This window comes from Dasypus novemcinctus, chromosome 3, assembly GCF_030445035.2.
Source record: "Dasypus novemcinctus isolate mDasNov1 chromosome 3, mDasNov1.1.hap2, whole genome shotgun sequence".
Taxonomy (NCBI): Eukaryota; Metazoa; Chordata; class Mammalia; order Cingulata; family Dasypodidae; genus Dasypus; species Dasypus novemcinctus.
In genome coordinates, this window is record NC_080675.1 from 53,878,199 (window position 1) to 53,899,618 (window position 21,420).

Consider the following 21,420-nt stretch of genomic DNA (forward strand, 5'->3'; position numbering starts at 1 on the left):
TATACTCTCAACTGAAACAGTCCTACTCAAAATTAGGAGTTATTACTGCTTAAATATCATCTAAAGCTGATAGATGCAGCTAGTGGCTACTGAAAGTAAATAAAAAATTCAATTCCTCAATCATACTAGCTATATTTCAAGTGCTAAGGAACCACATGTGACTGGTGGCTACCATATTAGATAGTGCAAAGAACATTCCATCATCACAAAAAGTGCTATGAGACAGTCCTGATCTAAACCCGCTGCTATTGTGCTTTATGCACGAGATTTTTGTTTTTTTTAAAAAGATGTTTAAAAAGATCATTACATCTTTGCAATACATGTTAATACTTACCTCTGTTCATGGAGTGAAAAGAATGATAATCAACTTTCTGGTCCTTATTTAGATGGAACTTATGAAGTGTTTAAAGTTCCACATGAGGCCTAAGTAAAAGACGAAGCACTTAGATATTTTAACAACATGAATATAAAAGAATGACGATGGTCATAAATGAGAAAAGTAATTTAGCACTTTTATGATTAAAACATATTTCATCCTTCCACTAATATCCAAAAATCTTGCAAAATGAAAGCATCTCACAACAATCTATTTTACTTTGGTGTTTTAGTAAGGAGGGGAAACACACAGAAGACACTGTACAAACAAAAAACAGTAAAAATAATTGCTATGGGACAAGGAATTAAAAATATATAAACAACTTTTGATTTCATGCATGCAAAAATGTTCTCATTTGTATTGATATTATATGTAAGAGTTGACTGAGTTCTTGGGGGAAATGAAGTTCATGTTGGATATTTTAAAATTTACTTTACCAAAACACAAAGTAGAGAAATAGAACAATTGTATTTTCTTCCCCCAAATAACTCTTGGATGGAGGCAAGGAGTGGGAAACAAAATTGCTTGTTAATTTTTCATAGTAGGTAAAAGCAAAAACCACCCAATCATAAAATGCACACAAGCTGTATTTAAAAGAAAAATGCAAACACAACTTAACCATACTTTATTTGACTGCATCTTATTTAGACAGCTTGCACATTTTGAATCCCATTAAATCTCTCTCTCCAAAAGGATGTGGGACAATAGAAGAAAATTATGCAGCAATATCCAGTCATCAAACAGCAGTCCAATATTTTGATACATGTTTATAGATACTCAACTCATATCTGACGTCAATATAATTTATGGTTATGCTTTTACAAACCTGAAAGCCCTGTAACATTATAACACTCATTTTAGTGATGTCATGGTGCACTGAAAAGTAATTCTTATGTACTACCAATTTGATTTTATCTATGCTCCTGGAAAGTGATGAACTTCATGATTTTTAGACACCGTAATAAATATACACAACCAGTCTTATACATGTCAGCCAATACCATAACACAGGGCAAGGTAAAGTTAAAACATGTGACAAACAAACTCCTTTACACAGATTTGTCAAGCAAGTGGGGACGGTAATTTGGGGAGGAGAGGCAGAAAATATTAAATCCAATTTTCCAATAGTAACTGTTTCTGTTTTTCCCCTATTTTGCTGGCTTCAACTTCAAAAACTACTGTATGGTTTCTGATCCGTGGACTTTTCTAAAGTAGTTTCATCCTACTGTAAGGGAAATTCTAATCAGCCCACACATCAAAAACGGTAGTATACCCGTTAGCTTCTCAATACTAACATATATAGCTTCATGGTAGCTTGTATAAAAATGTTCAGCAGCACCAACTGCCAAACCAGTGTCAGTGGATATTACAGTCAGTCCTAAAGAGGCAGCACCCCATTAAAAGAAAGTTGCACCAGTTTTGCTCAGTTTTAGCCCAGTGAACTCACTCTTTATCAACTATAAATGGAATGGTTTTTTGGTTATAAAAGAGTAATGAGAGCCCAATATCAAAAAGTAAATTAATGCTTGATTATATTTCAGGTAGAATGGAGGCACTCAATTTGGTGCTGTGCTATCATGTCAAGGGTTAAAATTTTGGTCTACTTAAGTAAACAATTTTTGTATACCCAATTAAAGACACAAGGTGCACAATATTTCATATTCACCAATTAAACAAAACTGCAACCATTTGACTTTTAAGTCACATAGTTAAGGTCATGTTTACAAAACACACCCAGTCAACCATTTAGTCAATTCGGCAAAGCTTGATCAATTCTGGGGGAAAAGATCAGTAGACATAGTTTCATCGACCACATAAATATGGTGGAAACCAAAACATAACATATGGTGGAAAATCTAGCATTTATCCACTTGAGAAATGTCCCATTAGTGAGTCAAGCAAATGTGTATCCAGCAACAATTAATACCTATGAACCAGCAAGTCAAATATAAAGTGATGAAATAAAATTCAATAACATAGACGTGTTTTAGTTTGGTTCTCTCCATATTAAAAAAAATCGGAAGCATCAGTATGATTGGCATTCTTCTAAATATAAGAGCCAAAATGAAGTTTGACTGAAAATTTTCTCAGAATGGTCATCTTAAAAGCTAGAAGTATGGTGTAGTCATATTTTTAATATAACCAGTTTTTTTCTGCCCATTAAAACTTTCAAGAGCAATATTAAAAGAAAAGAAAAAAATTTCTTTAAAAAATAAGGAATTATAAATGATCCTACCAGCAGGAAATTTAGTTTTCATCAAATATAAGCTGTATATTTTTATTTCAAAAGTACTTGTTACTGTGTTCACTTTCAAAATACTATACTGAGCAAGGAGCAGCTTTCCTTTAAAAAATAAACAAACAAGCAAACTTTCCTGAAAGGGGGCCTTTACCAACTGTTAATGGAGGTAGGGTTTAAAAAATACAGTAATTATAATCATAAAATAAAACAAAATTCAAACCAAATCCTAGAACGTAAGGCATATCCAAATTTTAAAAAACAGCAACAACAAAGATTCCTACAAAAGATTTTTCACAGAGATGGAATCTTTTTTTTATGGGTACATAGGTCTTCCAGTTAAATAAATAATCCATCACAAGTATAAATGACTCGATTAAAAGCAATTTGCTTTAAAACCTGTTACACTGCACTGACTTAAAAATGGCCAAACCACAATGTAACTATTGACCACAGTGATGGTTAAGAAAACCCACAGAACTCATTCAAAAAAAGATGTCCATTTCTCCCTTTTGTTTTTCTGGGCAAAAAAAGCAAAGTTTCCCCCAAGAATTTTATAATTGAAAAGAAAATGAAAGCAGCTAAAAATGGATACGATGCATCTTGAAATTTATTTCCAAGACCAAGACCAAAAGTGAAGCATTTTAAGAAATGGAAGCAGTGTGACTCCAAATAAAGAGGGGAAAAAAGTTCCACTTGATGGAAACTTTGTTATAGCTGTTCTTCACAGCTTTGCAATAATTTTGATTAAATAATATACCAATTTACACTAATTTTCTATTCTTTTCCCAAAATTCCCTCACTCTCCAAAAACAAAGTGCATCCAATCCCCAGCAATTCCTGGTTCCATCCACTTTTCTCATCCCCTTTGAGCCATTTCTCAAAGATTTTCCAAAGAGATTCAACTTCTCACTCTAAGAAGGGACTTCTAATGTAAACCAATGTCTCTCACCTGGAAAAAGTATCCGAATTATAAAAAATCTGAAATAATTTATTCAAATTTAGAATTTAAATAAAAACAAAATTTGCTTGTAAAGACTTTAAAGGAAAGGAGAAGATAGCATGCATTCAAAAACTAGAGATGAAGACAAATATACTTATCTATACAGGCACTGGCAGACGCAATTTAATTATCTTTACTCATTGTAAGACACACCCCACCCTACATTTTTTTAAATTCACTATTCACTGAGGTACCAATATTCAAGAATGGAAAATTTAATATTGAAAAATTAAACCTAAAATTGAAGCTTTCCCCTATCCCCTCAGAAAACTATGGCAGGTTTCATGTGAAATGTTAGTATACTTAAGAGATTTTTACAATCTACATTGGCTTTGTGAGGAACAAAAATCATGTTCCACTTACTGTTTCTGTGATAAAATGATCACTGTGTAAATAACCTTGCCAGCAGACTCTGCAAATGAACAAATCTTGGCTATTAATGGGCACATCTTGTTGGTACCAAAAGAACTCTTGAAGTTTGAAACAATCTCTTTTTAATTCAGAACAAATGCGCCATGCCAAAGTGCAACAAATATTGTGCGACACTCAATGAGACACTGACAGATAACAGCTGCATGGAAATTACTAAATCCACCTGCAAAGCAATTCTGTACAAATTGCATTGCATGCAAAGGTCAATTCTTTGTAGTTGGAAAGTTGTTTCCTTGATATCCCTTTCTCAACGCAGCCACAGTTTAAGTCGCAGTGCATCAACTCCATTTAAATAGTATCTGAACAGCCTCTTATCTCGAACAAAACCAAGATTTTCATAAAGTTTCAAAGCAGACTTATTTGTTATTTCTGTTTCCAAAACAACCTGCAAGGAAATGAAAGAAAACGAAGTTACAGTCTTGTACATTTGAAACTGTTATAATTTGGAAAATTACTTAGAAAGCAAACAATCAGATCAAATATAGAAGAAAAGCAGATCACATTAATTTGTTTTAAAATTGATAATAAAAATAAATATTAATGATGTACAGAAAGAACCCAGGAGAACAGCCACCAAAACTATAACAATGATTATCTCTGGGGCAAAGGAAGTAAGATCATAGGGGACTTTCTCTTTTACAGAAGTTTGGAATTTTTAGCAATGAGAAAATATCAGTTTTATACTAAAACAAAGACAAGTTTCCCTGAAAAGAAAACTAAGGTAACAAAAAGATAAGGAAAAAAAATCAGTAATCAAAGTTAAGAAAATAAACGAGCACTTGAAAACTATCAAGATTGACTTCCATCTCCTTCATTTTCATTAATTTGTCATCCTTTACTCTGGTGAAAACTATAAAATTTGCCTATAGCATAGACTAAAAGTCTGCAAACTACAGCCCTTGAGCTAAATAGACTTGCCATCTGTTTTGTAAATAAAGTTTTACTGGGACAGAGTCACTCACTCCTTTATGTGGCTGCTTTCTGGATCCAAGGGCAGACTTAAGTAGTGCCATAGAGACCCTATGGTCCACAAAGCACAAAATATTTACTACCAGGCCCTTTATAGAAAAAAGTTTGCCAAACCCTAGTCCAGGGGTTCTCAAACTTTAGCGTGCCCCATAATTGTCTGGAGGGGGCTTGTTAAATGAGATTGCTGAGTGCAACCCCCAGTGTTTCTAAATTAAGTTTAAGGTAGGATCCAAGAATTTGCATTTTTAACAAATTCCCAGGTGGAGCTGCTGCTGCTGGTTGAGGAATGGCATTTTGAGAATCACTAGCCTAAACATTATGGATACCAATATTTAACAAAGGAACACATAGCATCAACCTCGGTCAGAGTCTCTGAGTATTTTACTGAAACCAGTGGCCCCGACAATGAAGAATTGATATTTCTGAATACTAACTGTGATCTCCTTTTCTTAATGCATTTCTAACTTCTATCTACTAAAACACACTTCTATGCCCTTTTATATACATAGTTCTAATTGCCATTTCTAAAGATTCTCAACCTACCCCACTGTGAATCATCACAGTAAGCCACTGTTACTGTTTGGTATCATAACCCCAGGTGGGGAAAACAAACATCTAAGCCCTGAGTATTGTTAATTCTAGCCCTTAAATCTCTCTCAAACTGGTCCTCTTTCTATCTCACTGATAACCACACTAGTTCAAAATGCCATCAACTTTCATTTGTAATTGCAAGAAACTCCTAACTTGAGAGGTCTCCCATTCTCTACAAGTATTTGGAGTGATTGCTCTTGCTCTCATTAATTCCCTACTTTAAACCATTTATTGACTCCCATTTGTCCTCATGATAAAGTCAACAATATAAAGATAACCTAGAGAAACTTATAAGGCCTTTCAAAATATGGGTTTTATCTACATTTCCAGCTCTGCTTTTGGTCTTTCTCCCCGTGTTTCCCACACTAAATATTAAACTTCCAGTTTCTGCAACTAATCTTTTCTACCTTAGACATTTCACATAAGCCGTTTCCTGTCTGGTGGAATACTCGTCCTATCCTCCTGACTTTAGGCCTTAGCTCATAACTTAGGAACGGCAGAGTTATCTCCTCCCTTTTTAACTATCCCGGCAGCACTCCACTGTTCCTATGAAACACTTATTCAACACTTGATAAGTGTGACTTGTTTCCTAGCTGATGAGCCAAAGGAAGGAAGGGACCAAGTGTACCTTCTTCACAGCTGTTTCCTCTGCACCTACTACACTGCCTGACACATAGCAGGCTCTTAAATACTTGTTAATTTTATATCCTTAACACCTTTCATTATATTACATACACTGCGTATTAAACAATGAAAGTACTGCCATGCGTTTAAATGACCAGAGTACTTCAAGAGACCATTTTATAGCTATATTACTGATCAATATGAGGAAAGACTTCATAGAGGTGGGTAATACATATAACCAGAAAGCATCATCTTGAGGTAATTACTGATGAAATTAATTGATAAACACAAATCACATGCTAAACTTGAAACTTTAAAAGATCTAAAAATAAGTAATAGTTTAGGATCAAGGGAAAAAGTCCTTAGTAAGACATTAAATAAAAGTTGTATGGCAAACCAATTGGTTAAGATGATAATTAAAAGTGAACAATTTAATTTCTGCTATTAGAAAAAGAGAATTTGGGGAAGCGGACATGGCTCAACTCATAAGAGCGTCCGCCTACCATACGGAGGGTCCAGGGTATCTATAGCCAGGGCCTCCTGGCTTGTGTGGTAAGCTGGCCCACGCGCAGTGCTGCCCTGCACAAGGAGTACTGTGCCACGCAGGGGTGCCCCCATGTAGGGGAGCCCAACGTGCATGAAGTGTGCCCCGCAAGGAGAGCTGCCCCACACACGGAGAGCTGACACAGCAAGATGATGCAACAAAATAAGAGAGAGTTTCCCAGTGCTTCCTGATAATACAAGTGGACGCAGAAGAATACACAGCGAATGGACACAGAGAGCAGACAACAGGGGAAGGAGAGAAATAAATAAATCTTTAAAAAGAGAGAATTTAATATTTAGTAACATATGCCATACTTCAGTCTAGAACACTCCACCCTGAAATACAAGTTTTTATACTAATATTTATTGAAAACTTACTACTTCCCATGTAGATAAACGTTATACATGTAATATCTCATTTGCACAATAACCCTTTTTAATAGATATAATTATCTCCATTTTATAGAGGAAGGAATTTCAAGGCCACCAATAGAGCAGAAACAAAACAAGTCTAAATTTGACCTCCTGCCTAATAGTAACCACTCCCCTTAACCTCCCCAATTGTTTTCCAGAGTAAAATAAAGCAGAAAATGGGAGAAATCTAACCTACTTCAGACATGATGTAGAGGAATCTAAGTCCACCTTCATTAATATTTAGCAATTTAAAAATTCAGTAGTACACATCTGAGTTAATTATATGCTGCACAAATACACACTTGAGGTACGGTTAAGAGGTAAATTCTGGTTTGCTGGCATTGTAAAAGATTATTTCTAGGTAGAAAAAATATTACACAAAAGGCTAACTTCAGTTATAATGAAAAGATTTTTGACACAACAGAAAATGGCAGAATGAAAGTATTTTTAATACTTAAATCACTTAAGTTCTTATAAACTAATATATTAAAAGAGAATCTGGGTTTATACTGAACACTTGGTATAAAGCTATTTTTTTAAGTCCATACCATGACTAATATTCAGGAAACCAAAGGCTAATGAAATCATTTGGTCCTCAAGAAACTTGGCTATGTTGAATTCTACTTAACAAAGAAATCAGGATTCCAGATGCTTTTAGAAACAAATCATTGTCTGGAAAAGTTGGACTATTAGTTTATAAATCATTTTCTAATATCATAGGCTGGAAGCTCCTGGAGGGTAGGCTTGTTCATTCCTCTAAGCAGTAGCACAATGTTTGGCACCTACAGGCTTTCCACAAATATCTGCTGAATGAGTAATGTCCACTGCTCTTTACAACATCCCTCTATCATCCTCACATTGTATAGATAAGAGATGGAATACAGAAAGTTAAATGACTTGCCTTCAATCAGACAACTACTAAATGATAGAATATGGGTATGGAATCCAGACCTCTATTCATATCCACTTCTTTAATTAGGCCGAACTACTCAACCAAAATCCCTACAGTTCGAACAACCCCATTTTATTCTATTCTTTACCTAGCACCACTAACTCATATATGAAATATATTTACAGTGAAAATAAATGTTAAATATATAATTATTAAACACAAGATGCTAAAAACCCATCACTGTATATAATGAGATAAAAAAATGACTGGGTTTCTCTACCCTTAAATGCTTATATTTTAACCAAAAATAAGTTACATCTCCTTGGTTCCTAATGGTCTAGTTTAGCCAATCCTAATATGATCTATTTTATTCTTTTTAACTGTGTAAAACACAGTAGGCTATACATTATCTGTCCAGAATTCACCAAAATGCCTTTTACATTACCTTTATATTGCTAGAAATAAAGTAGTATTAGGTGAAACAAATTGTGTTTTAGGGAAAAGACCCAGGTTTGAATAGCAAATTATAAAAAGTCTGCAATAGGTCACAAAGTATATTATTTATAGAAGAGAAAAACTGCATATTAAGAGTCCTTTCTCCAAGGGTAGTTTGTAAACACAGTGCTCCTGGCTCCTGGGCAACTCAAAAACACTTGAACTAGTGACCTGGAAAGGGATAATTAGATGGGAACTTAGGAAGCACTGCTTATCAGATGAGAGGAGTGATTCCTGGCAGCAAATAAAAAGCTCATGGCCCACCAGGTGGAAAGATGGGGTAATTGAAGCTCAGAGAGTTTAGAACTTTGCCCAAGATTGCGTATTTTAAAAGTGTATCTTTGCTATGAAAAAGACAATGGGATAAGTTGTTCAACTTATGAGATTCAAGATACCTGTGAATTCTGTCAGCTTGCAGTGTACTTCTCTGGAAAGCTACATGACAGTGATCACAACAGACTGGATGCAAGAAGCAATTATGAATCCAGCTGACTTTTTTGTTTAACCAGACATGAAAGATTTGCAAAAATGTAAAAAACAAGAACAAAAAACCCTAAACACATGCATTAAAAAAATCTTAATTATTAAGAAAACACCATAATGAATGTGTTGAAAAAGAAAGTAGGTTGGTAGACTTACTTTATTCCATTTTCCAAGTTTTCTGTAATGTTTATTATGGTTTTTCACCAGGGAAAATATTTCTAATACAAACAGTCAAAAAATTCTGTGATATGATTTTCAAGTAAATATGTCCTCAGGTAACATATTACACACTTAAATTCCATTAAGAAATTATGATTCCACTGTACAGTCTCATCATATATGATAATGCTGGGTTTTAATATCATCATAATCATACCATAAATTAAGGAATTTTTGAAATTTAAATTTTCAGAGGAATTGCTTTAATGGAAATCTAGAGCTTTAAGAATAAAGTACTGGAAGTGGATGTGGCTCTAGTGCTGAGCACATGCTTCCCACATGGGAGGTCCCACGTTCAGTTCGAAACAAGCAAACAAATGAAAAACCACCTCCGACGGTGTTGGCTTCTCACATACGAGGTCCTGGTTCGATCCCTGGTCCCAGTATAAATAAACAAACAAACAAACAAAATAAAGTAAAGCAAAGCAAAGCACTGCTCTTCATACTGACCAATCACCTGCCTACGTTATAGAACAGGACAGTTTAACACTATTATTTGGGGAAAAACTGATCTACATTTCGATTCTGTGATTAGTAACTATGTCTTAATTTACTCAGAATTTATCATAAAATGACAAGTGGCAACCAAGAATGAAACACAACTCAAGATCACACACAAATTCTGCAAACAGAATAAAAAGTAAAAATTGACTGAATGTGCATGATAAGCCTTTACAGAGATTGCCAAATGTATCTGTGTTAATAGGTCCACAGATTTTAAATTCTCTATTGTTGTAAGAATTTTTTAAAAAAAGAAAAAATTAGCAGAACAAACGATCTAAATGGTAGAAAATATAATTTAAAACCCTTCTCAAATGTCTGATAGATTTTCTAATAATTTGTCAAAATTTCTTGACCCTTTAGAAGGATGGTCTAACTTAATGAATAAAATCACATGTTTATTGTTTTATAATTGGTCATTATATTCTTGGAGAATTATAATTTCAAAGTTTTCCTCAGAGCAATGAATTTACATAGAGGGTATTTCTACATGTAATTTTGTTTTTTATCAGAAGGTATTTTTAAACCTTGGTTAACAATGCAGACTCATTTTTTATCTTTCTTACTATATACAAAACATAAATAAGAATTCTTTTTCCTAGAAAGCTTACAATGGAATTGGAGAGAAAGTCAAGATAACAATAATTATACAAATCAAAATTCAAAGGTATACAGATAACATGCTAAAAGAACACAACTAATCATTTCAACAAATATATCAACAAATCCACCTAATATATCACAAATGTCACACTAAGTTCTAATAATATAACAGTAAACAAAAAAATGACATCTCTGCCCTCCTGTAACTTAGAATACCACAGACACTAAACAAGTAAATTTAAATACAGTAAGTATTAAAAAAGGGAAGTCAGTAGATCAGGCAACTGATTCCATCCAGAAGAATCAGGGAAGACGCCAAGGAGTTGTTGGTATTTGAACTGGATCTTAAAGATAGAAAAGTATTTTAATAAGCAAATGAGGCAACGGGGGGAGAGGGAGGGGGGAACAGAGGGGGAGAATAAATTTTTTAAAAATCTTTAAAGAAAAAAAAGCAAAAAAGACATTCAATAGGGTAAAATACAAGCAGGATGAAGAGTAAGGAGCTACTGGATCTAGCTAACACCTCAATAAGATAGTTGTTACAGTGGAATGGAGGGAGCAGAAATTAAACAGGATGAAACAGTATATAAGGAAGTGGAAGCAACAGAATACTCTAAAAAATTAGAGAGGTTTGCTGCTTGCATGGATTAAAATTTAAAAGGGAGGGTGAAAGCTTCACAAAGAGTAAACAAGAGCTCTATCCCCACATAGAGCAAACTTTTGCCTGAACAATGTGGGATACAGATTATCAATTTTCTTAAATAAGCAGAGCTATTCAAATGGCAAAAACCACCCATTTAAAAGCACACAATGGTTCATGGAGCTATTTCCAGTCCAGCTACATTACTTGTTACTTCAAAAATAAGAAAATTGAATCAGCATTAGGTTTTTAGGTCCACAATGAAGAGTATTTCTACCATTAAAATAAATCACTAATTTTAAGATTTAACATTGAAACTAACATAGTTAAAGTACACAATCACTCTATAGATAATGACCAAGACAACTTAGAAAAGGTCTAACCATAAGGAACTTAACATCCCTGGCTCATTGGAAACTACTTTCTACTCAGTAGCAGTAGAACAGTTCTTTTTTTGTTCCACAGACCCCTTTGCCAGTCATGTGAAAACCACAGATCCCTTACTAAGTCCACACTATACTGTGTATTATTTAATAAATATATCACACCCACATCAACATGTCTCCATAAAAAATGTTTTTTTGAATTTCAATTCAAACTCATGGACCCCTTGTTAAGAACCCCTGCTCTACATGTTCAAAGCATGTTCTGTCATCCCAAAGATTTCCACAATGGTTAAGCAACTTTTGTGAAGCCTGACTTCTCTTCTTCATTCACTGGCTCTGGTAAAAACAGACTTGTATAGTCCAACTACTCCTGCAAATTTTAGTTGAGTACCTACTATATACAAGGCACAGTGATATGGGCTACAAAGAAATTCTATCTGCCTTCAGGACTTAATCTAATTGAACGGAGATGTTCTTTGGTGAAAATACAGATAGCTCTACTTTCAAAAATTGGTTGCCACCCTTCACCACCACCATCACCCTCCTCCATCATTATTTAATGCCAAGAGTTTTTTTTTTCCCCAAGTAAGAAATGTCCTTCATATGAGCTGATTGTTTTCTCATTGTTTAAAAAAAAAAGTGTTATTTAGAGAGAAACTAAAGTCAACATATAATGCAAATTACAGCAGAGTTTGTATTAAGAACTATCTTACTTAAATGGCTTAACTGACAAATCCTCTGAATACTTGTTACTTACTGAAAATGACTAACCAGATTTCACCTTCACATTAGAAAGAAAACAAATTTTAGCTCTCATCTTAAATTTTTCTACGTCAAAATCTACGTGCTTTTTAAATGGAATACAATTTCCCACACAAACTGCATCTGAGTAGTAATAATATGCAAAGAAGTCTATAGTACAATCATTATATAATTTATTTATAAAAATACCCAGTAGAGTACTGCCCAGGGCAGCACACCTTAAACATTTGGAAAAACTTACCTCATCACAGTCTCCTTCAACCATGGCATATATAGCTTTCTTAACCAAGTTAGTACCTAAAATATAGATCTGAGTATTAACGAAGGAAAAATGTAATTACTTTAAAGATACCTAAATTATGACATTCACAATAAGCATAGAAATGTCAAATTCTGGAGTCTATCTTGTACACAGATATACAGATTATCTTAAATAAAGAAAAAAATTATGATTTAAGCCTGGAGAGGTCAATAGGCCCTACACATTGCGTTTTAAGTTTCTTAATGAAAAGCCTGTCTCCTTATATATTCATTTATCTCAGATGTAATCATTTACTCCAGAAGAGGTTTTGAGCTATTCTGATTGAAGATATTAGGAAAGGGATTAAGAAAAAGGCAGATAATGACCAGACCAATCCAGTAACTCTTTGTGCTAGCCAGAACTTACTGAATGTTCCCTCAGCTGATCCTGCCAAAGATCCTCACAACCCCTGAACATGACACAGGCACAAAACAGTCTCACTAGAACTGATGTGCCTCAAAGTGAGCCCGAGATACTAGATCACTTCCTATAAATCCTTGTAGTGGGTCTGGACACACTAAAGCCTGGCACTCCCAAATGACATCAGTAGTGTGTCTATAAATTGTCTAGCAAAATCTATCCAAGTTTAGGGTCACGTATATGTGGTGCATTAAAGGAGGAAACAAAAAACACAAACTGTCAGATCTTATTTTTAAAAAAAGGAGATATCCAGATGAAATCTATTTATTTTCAAAACACACTTTATAAGCCAAACAAAATGTGTGTGAGGGCCAAGATGCAACCCACAAGCCAGTTCAGTTCTGTCCTCTGAACTAGTGAAACAATTGCCTATCATTTGCCATGAGTCCTTATCAACTCTTTTTAATATTCAAAGACTCAAATTTAGTCTATATAATAAACCTGTTCATTAAAAAAAAATCTCAGATGTAAACTACAACACTCTAAGAAAAGTTAGTTAAATCTAACGTATTAAATAAAACTATTCATAATGATTTCTCATGATATGACTGTGTGAAACAGTCTTAATTTGGACAACACTCATATATTTAGTTAAAAAATAACCACAGTGACAGAACTGCTAATAATTATCATTCAGGCATCAAATATTCTTTCATGAATACTTACCATAGTAATTAAGTTTTGGTACATCCCAGAATTTGACATGCTCAGAGAAGTGCCTATCTACATGATTACTCCATCTTGAACAAAGAGCTAATAGATCCTAGACACTGGAGCAGTGGTCCCTAACTAGATACATATCGCAGTCAGGTAGGGAAACTTCAGCCCCACCTGACAGGACAAACAAGCTTCTCAGGGGACAGGGACCAAACACTTGCTAGAAACCACCCAGATGATACTAATGGTCAATATGAACCAGGAACAGACTAATCCAACAGGCCAGGAAAGCCAGACCCAAAAAAGAGATGAGTGAAACAATCAGTTCTCCTTTTTCCTGGTCCTCTTTGAATTGTTAATATAGTGCTTGAAGACTAGCACTGAGCAATGACAAGAATTTCAATCATTTTGCCTTGATTGAAGTCCACTTAACCCAAGTAGCTGCATGAAGGCTGGGATCAAGTACCCGAATACAGACATACCTCATTTTACTGTACTTCACTTTGAAGATTTGTGACAACCCTGTATCTAGCATGTCTACTGGTGCCATTTTCCCAATAGCATGTGTGCGCTTCGTGTCTGTTATATTTTAATTAAGGTATGTACATTGCTTTTTGTTTTTAAACATAATGCTATTGTACACTTAATAGACTACAATGTAACATAAACAAAACTTAAATGCACCGGGAAACCAAAAAATTCATGTGACTTGCTTTATTGCAGTGGTCTGGAACCAAACCCACAATATCTCCAAGTATCTCCATTACTTCTTGCAGTACTTAGTACAATGCAAAGCGTTCTAAATGTGATCAAGAAAATGACTGTAGGTGAAAACAATCACCTGATACCTGTTAGAAAGATATCTTCTCAAACAATTAAAGCATGAAGGACAATGAAAACAATTCATTTTAAGAACATTTTGAAAATAATTTGAAATTTTAAAAAATCTATTAATTTCCTTCCTTTATAGTTTCATGTTCATTTCTACTTATTTACATTGAAGTTTTTTGTTTCAAAAAAACAAAAATGAAAATAATCTATACATTGTTTTAGTGACAATCTTTTTCTTACCAATGCCATTTCTCCTGTATTTGGAATCCACAGCTAACATGGCTATATAACCTCTGCGGAACATCTTTTTGTGCATATCCAACTTGCAAACGATGGCACCTACACACTCTTCCCCTACCATGGCCTTAAAAATAAACAAACAGTTATGAAGAATACATTGCTATCAGCTACTGCACAATTACCCAGTGAGACCAGAAACCAACACTTGGTTAACATTTTTGACAGAAGAAGAGGTACTGGGAATTCCAACAAGAGCACAGTTACAGTTAATTTCAGAAATCATAACTCCAGAAGTCCTTCAAGTTCTCATATTTAAATCTTTCAGTATTTTTTAGGACATAATTTTCTTACACTTATTATTAAAGCCTAGGGGAAAAAGCAAGAATTTCACAAGGTAAATATTCAAGTACTTCATAGGATTATGCATGAGTTGTTTGTTGGTTTAGAATTACAATTGCCTGCAATAAAGACGTATATGTTTAAATTCCAGGAAGCGAAGACATATTAAAAAAAATTAAGAAAAATCTTATTAGGATATGACAAAAAAAAAGGTAAATCATACTTAACAGCAGATAAGTTTAAGTTTACATTCAATTATAATAAAGTTTTCATGAAAACCAGATAAAAAGGATAATATACCTGAATGGTAGAATAAGATTTGGTCAGGAAAAAAACATGAAACATTTTGAGAAAAGGATTATCAGTTATTGCTTAGTCTCCAAGTGAGTTGGTTATTGAAATATTACAAGGACTGCAGGATGGACTCATTTTTAAGTGGTTTCTGACAGTGTGGGTCATTGTCATAAAGCTTTAGTGTACTTATAGCACAAAGTCTGATAATGGTAATGACTTTATAGAGCTTTCTACTTTAGTAAAAATGGACAGCTTTCCAGAATGTTAAAGGCTACATGTTAAATAAATACTAATCATCCCCTTTTTTTTCATTACATATTTCCACTGTCACCAGTGAATGTTTTTCCATCACTGATTAAAAAGTTCTAATAATACTGTAGTGTGTTAAATTTAAGTAGGGCAGTATCTCCAACTGTTTAATAATGTGCCCTCATGACACACTTTTTTTGTTGTTGTAAAGAGTCCTCATTAAAAAAATAAGAAAACTTCTAATTATCTATTAACACAACTAACTTTCCAGAAGAAACTGTTTGGGGAAAAAAAAAGAATGGGTTAAAATTAAATTAGTAAGAAAGTCCAGTTTCTACTTAACATACATTTTAACCTGAATTTTTAAAATTTTTCTTCAATCTGTAGTTCTGTAATTTAAGACACCTCCCCCTTTTTTTAAACTGAGAAATCTTTTAGGCAAAATAATCCTGATCAATTTCATGCAAACCTAAACTAGGTCAGCAATACCCTTTTGAAGGCAATCAACAACCAACACTAATTCAGTTTTATTACATTGCACATTTCAAAACTATTTTGGTTCAATAAACCTCTGAACTTTTTTTTTTTTTCAGTTCTTTGGAAAACTGAGATTTCAGTTCTTTGGAAAACTGTGTTGAGAGGTAACATATGCGCAAAACTTTCCTGTTTGAAAAACTGTGAAGGCATTTTATTTTGAAAATAACTTACTTCAAATATATTATAAAAAAATTTCAGACCAAATGGTAAATTTAAAAGTCACAGAATTTTTTGGTCTGATCTCTAAGCTTGGCTCATGTGTTAAAGGAAAGCAATATAAGTCTGATACAAACCTGTAAGACAGCTACACCTTACTACTAATAAAGCTAACCAAAGAGGAGAAAAAATTAAAACCACTAAACATAATATAGCTGGACAGTACTTTCAAATCTTTGTTTTCTTATTATTATTCCTTAGTCAAAGAACAAAGTATTATATTAGTTCACTTCTGTACTATATTGATTTCTTCCTAATTATCTCCAGGAATAAAAATCAAATTGTACACATCATTTCGAAATAAAAGTTCAGTAGATAATACATTGTTATGATAAGATGGTAGTCAGGAATGCCAATGCTGTATTTTCCCCCCCGATAAACCGCTAATATATACTTACAAGAATCTCTAAATTGCCTGTCAATTTTCCCAAATAAAAGTTTCTGCACGTACATTTGGAACTCACGCTATTAAATGTGTTCTTTTTTGAAAGACTGCAACTGAAAAATCCCTAACAAGATTAAGTCTTAAAGCTACAAGGCTTATCAGTTTCAGAAACCATGAAAAATAGGAATTTTGTAAAACAGGGATTCCCAAATTCCAGAACACTACAAATAGAAAACAGGAGGAAACCGGAAATTTAAATTTAGAACAAATAAAAGGAAGTACTATATTATACAACTGGAAGTAAGTTTAAGAATGTCAAAAAGATACCAACAACTTCGTATCACGAATTCAAAAACAGTAGAGATAAATTAGTGAATTACAGAGGAACTTATAGGGCCTCCCATTTGTATAGTTCTCTACTTTCACATATTATAATTAGAAAGAACCATAAAAACTGTCATTTTGTTAATTAAAAATGGCCAAGTATTGGCAAATTTTGTAAGGTCCAACTTCATATATTCCATTTGCTCCATTACAGGCTACCCATGGAGAACTTGAGGTCTCCAATCTCTTCCCTTGGTGAAGCATAACTTGGTGGCACAATGGTTTTGGCTGAAAGGACAGCAGGTAAGCCATTTTTGGGGTTCATACATACCATAATGAGAGGCCAAAAGACCTGGGTTCTAGATCTTCCTCTGTCACTAAATCTCTTTAGAGATTTAAACATTGAAAGTCACCCTGACCCTTAATTTTTTCATCAAAAAAAACCAAAAAACAACAACAAAGAACTTGAGCTAGATTATCTCTAGGATCCATTTCAGTTCTAAAAAGATACGATGTAAAATAAAAATTCAAACCTATTTTTAAAAAACTAGTTCTTATGGGAAATTCAAATTTAAAAAATGCTAATACAAAGTCTCCAGTTCTAAGGGGCCTCTTGTTTTTTTGCTATCATTTATTGTTCAGTACCCCCAGATTCATACTTGAACTAATAATCTTATAGACTGACTACTTGTGAATATCTCAATTTCTAGATATTCAGAATTTAATCTATACCTCAAACAACATTTGACCACTAAGGTCTAAAGTACAAAGTAGCTGGCAAATTGTGAGGGGTGTATGTAAAATCAAATCTGAAGTTTACTATCAGAGTCTAAAACTGGCAAGCAAGTTGAAAGGGGCCTAGGGAATATCAGGACTCAAAAGTTTGCAAAATATCACATATACACAACTATTTTCTGAAACCAACAGAAATGCATATACTATTTCAATTTAAAATGAGACTCGATTGTATGCTTTTGTGTAATTTTTGTGTAATTAAATCAATCTACAATTTTAGGAATTACAATGGCATCTCATAAAAGTCATAATGCTATGAAATCATTTTCCCATATTCACGGACATAGAACTTCTATTTTGATAAATGCTTAGAATCTTGGTAAGAACAGTTGTGCAGAACATGAAATCGTTCTTAGTTTAAACACGCTAAAGTTAAAAAAAAATGAACACAAAACCTATACACAGAACCACCTTTAGCTACATTACTGGGGTCATACTTTCAGATTACCACCAAGTCATAGAATCAAGAAGATGAAATTTTAAAGTATTGTTAAAACATCTTGCAGGGAAGTATTAAGTGCAAGTCAATGCTAAAACAACAAATAATGGTGGTGGTTTTTCCTTTCACATATCATATAATACTCCTTAAAAGCATGAAAGCATGTCACCATTTTTTAGTAAAATTTAATGGAACCAACATGCTTGTGAGTACACAACACAAAGCATATACCTGCAGTTAATACTTAAGTGAATACTTAATATACCTGCAGAAAATACTTAAGTGCAGTTAATACAATACTGAAATTGGCCAATATAATTGGTAAGAAATTAACGGTACTGTCATTTCTTTCACCCTAAATTTTAAAAATTATTACTTAAGCTAAAAAAGTTATTCAATTTGTTTGGTAGCCAAAGTCTTTTTTCTTTCATGTAAGTAAAAAATATCTGTCAATTATACACCACACAAGCCAGTGTTACTAGTGTTTAGGTGTATATATTGCCAGTTGCTTAAAAAAAAAAATTGGATTAGTAACAATTTCACATTTAGTTTCCTACTTTCAATGAAAGGGTTTTTTGTTTAAGTTTCAGAATTCTTTCAGCCACCAAAAGTGTTAGTAGCACCTTTTGCAATGGAGCACTAGAAAACAGGCTGGCTACAACTGTTAATTGTCCTGTTGATGTAAAAGGAAATTCTTCATAATTACTGAATATGCTTGTAAGCTTTAAGTCTCCATTGTAACCACAGCAAGTAAACTGACAACCATGTTCACCAAAACATGTCTGTGTATACACTTTCCCATGATTATGGTTGTAATTGAGAGATTACTAAGGTCTGTACACGAAGAGAACCATGCTCAAATTAAATGACTGCAATGTGCTTTCAGTGTAATTAAAGACGGTTAAACATAATTATACGCTAATGAAAACAGGACACAAGACCCTCAGTGAAACATGCATCATACAGGCTTGTTGCATTTACATCAGTATCAAGTTAACCCGGTTCATGATGTCTTACCTTCAAAACAGTTTCATTAAATAACTAGGCGAGTGCACACGTACTTTTACACCATGTATTATGAAATGCAGGTGCACACATCCGCTGCCACTCTCAGCCCTCACGTTCCCTGCCCTGCACGGCCCGGATCTCTGCTGTGTTCACCCTCTTTCCATGCCATCCACTTACCAAGAAGCACAGCTGTGGCCAATTGTGGATAAAATATCTATAGGTATAAATGGAGTAGGGTTCGGACAGATCTTTGGTGATCAGTCTCATGATATCGGGCATTTGTAACTCGGATTCATATCGGACATATCGTATCGTCCGATCCTCCCCGGGCTCAACCTCCCTGCCCGAGCGGCTTCTTAAACTGCAGTCGGTGGTCAGGGACGCAGACAGCAGCCGCACCTGCTCGTCTTCCTCCTCCTCCTGCTCCATGCCCTCAGCCAGTCCGTTGCGGGCCGCCGCGGGACCGCTCGCCGCCGCTGCCTCGGCCAGGCTGGGGAGCGCAGTTCTTGCATTATTGGGGAGAGAGTGCGGGAGGCTCTCGCCTGGCTGTAGCCCGGCTCCTTTTGTTGCAGTTGCTCTGGGGCCACCGTCGGGGGTGGCCGAGGTGGAGGCCGCCTCGGCTGCGCTCAGGACCTTGCTCTTGAGAGAGGCGGCCGCCCGAAGGTGCCGCAATTCGGGGTTGATCAATCCGTTGAGCTGCTGCTGCTCCAGCGACAGCTGAGGACACCGGAGACACGGACGCCCCTTGGCCGCCGCCACCTCGCTGCCCGCCGGGTTCCTGACGCCGCCGCCGCCTTCGTGCTCCTCGTCGTCCTCCTCGTCCTCGCTGCAGCAGGCGGGGGCGGCCCCCACCGGGAAGGCACAGCGGGGCTCGGCCGTCGCCGGGGCCGGAGGTGCTGGAGGTGGGAGGAGGCTGCTAGGCCCAAGCGGTACCTCCGCCATCCTAGAGGCGACACAGACCGAGAGGGGAGGCCATGAGACCTGGCTGACGAGCACGGAGCCGAGGGGGCGACGGGGGTGGGGAAACAAAGGCAGAAACCGTCTCTCACGTAGCTAACATTCCCCCCCACGCCGAAGCACTCAACCCCCCCTCGCAGCTTTTCAGCGCCGCCCAGCTCCTCAGCCGGCCACCGTCCCCCTCCGCCCGGGCCCATTCGTCAGCCGTGCCACTCGCCGCCCCTCCCCGTCCCCTCTGCGCGACTCACCCCGCACCAGTCCCCGCCACCGCCACTCCTCTTCCTCCTCCGCCGCCGCCTTAGCCGCCGCGGCCGCTTCCACCACCGCCAAGGCTCACACTCAGCCGCCGCCGCCGTAAAGCGCCTTGGCTGTTACCCCGGGTAAAGTTTCCTGGGCCTGGCTTTACGACACTTCCCTGCCTGCCGGCTGCCGGGCCAAGGGAAAGGGGCGTGGAGGGAGGTGACCTGTGGAAAGGCGGGGACTAAGGTGTCTCCTACCAATTTTATGGGCGGCCGCATGCTAATGAGGGGTGCTTTGGGGCGGGGAAATTGCTGAGGGCTTTGGAGTCCCTCGCTCCCAACCCCTTGCCCTCTGCTTGAGGCTCCACCCCCCGCAGAACTCGCCACGCGGGGCCGGGCGGGAGCCCCCAGTACCTAGCCAGCTGCCCGGAATCCCGCCTGCTCGGGCCTGTTGACCCAGCCATTTCCAAATCTCCTAAAAAAGCCTCCTCTGCACAAGTTTAACGTTTGCCCTGACCGGGAGTAGGGGTATTGGGGGGGGAGGGGGGGCTTAGGTTACCTGGATCCCTTTAAAAGGGGAGCAGGTCCGGGAGGAAGCAGATCACAAAGGAAAGGAGGTTAAAAGGTTAAAAGCTTTGAGCTGCGAAAATATGGGAATGGTTGTTGAAACCTGATCGTTTGCCACGTGACTTAAATTTAACCCCGTCTTTGCCCCCTTTGAGGCAATAGAAGGTAAGTAGGTAGTCTCTCCGCCTCCCATCCCACCTCATTTGGAGGTAAAGGTGACCCACAGGTGCTGGGCAGCTGCAAGCATACCTTAGGACGGGTTGGAGCGAGATGATGCAAGAGGAAGACAGCTAAGCATATTTCTAAACTTGTGGTGAAAATTGTGACAGGTTGAAGCACAGGTAAAGCGGTGACCTGATCCTTCTTTCCAGTAGTTTGCTTAGCGAGTGCAAAAGAAATAGAACTGCAGCACACACTTGAGCGTGTGCCTCTGCTCTTTCTTTTCTAGTC

General features: G+C 36.4%; 1 protein-coding gene across 4 annotated transcripts; it reads right to left on the reverse strand.

The window, feature by feature from the left end:
• Positions 1–965: 965 nt before the first annotated feature.
• Positions 966–21,068, reverse strand: NAA30 (N-alpha-acetyltransferase 30, NatC catalytic subunit). Of its 4 annotated transcripts, XM_058293372.2 has the most exons (6): positions 20,963–21,027; positions 20,413–20,628; positions 19,385–20,150; positions 14,622–14,745; positions 12,414–12,469; positions 966–4,435 (listed from the first exon to the last, which is right to left on the reverse strand). In XM_058293372.2, the coding sequence occupies exons 3-6, from the start codon at positions 20,147–20,149 to the stop codon at positions 4,298–4,300; spliced, it is 1,083 nt and encodes a 360-aa protein (XP_058149355.1). In that variant the 5' UTR covers position 20,150; positions 20,413–20,628; positions 20,963–21,027; the 3' UTR covers positions 966–4,297. The 4 variants fall into 4 exon arrangements, with proteins under 4 accessions (XP_058149355.1, XP_058149356.1, XP_004453027.1 ...); XM_058293373.1 differs by lacking the exon at positions 20,413–20,628 and having other exon boundaries at positions 20,963–21,068; XM_004452970.5 differs by lacking the exon at positions 20,963–21,027 and having other exon boundaries at positions 20,413–20,874.
• Positions 21,069–21,420: the final 352 nt, after the last annotated feature.

What these genes read in the sequence shown, in the direction of transcription:
- NAA30 (XM_058293373.1), bottom strand. Translation starts at nt 20,149, where the DNA reads ATGGCGGAGGTACCGCTTGGGCCTAGCAGCCTCCTCCCACCTCCAGCA. An exon ending in GGCCACAGCTGTGCTTCTTG is followed by an intron (nt 14,746 to 19,384) that starts GTAAGTGGATGG and finishes TTTATTTTTAAG; the next exon opens with GCCATGGTAGGGGAAGAGTG. An exon ending in ATACAGGAGAAATGGCATTG is followed by an intron (nt 12,470 to 14,621) that starts GTAAGAAAAAGA and finishes TCTATATTTTAG; the next exon opens with GTACTAACTTGGTTAAGAAA.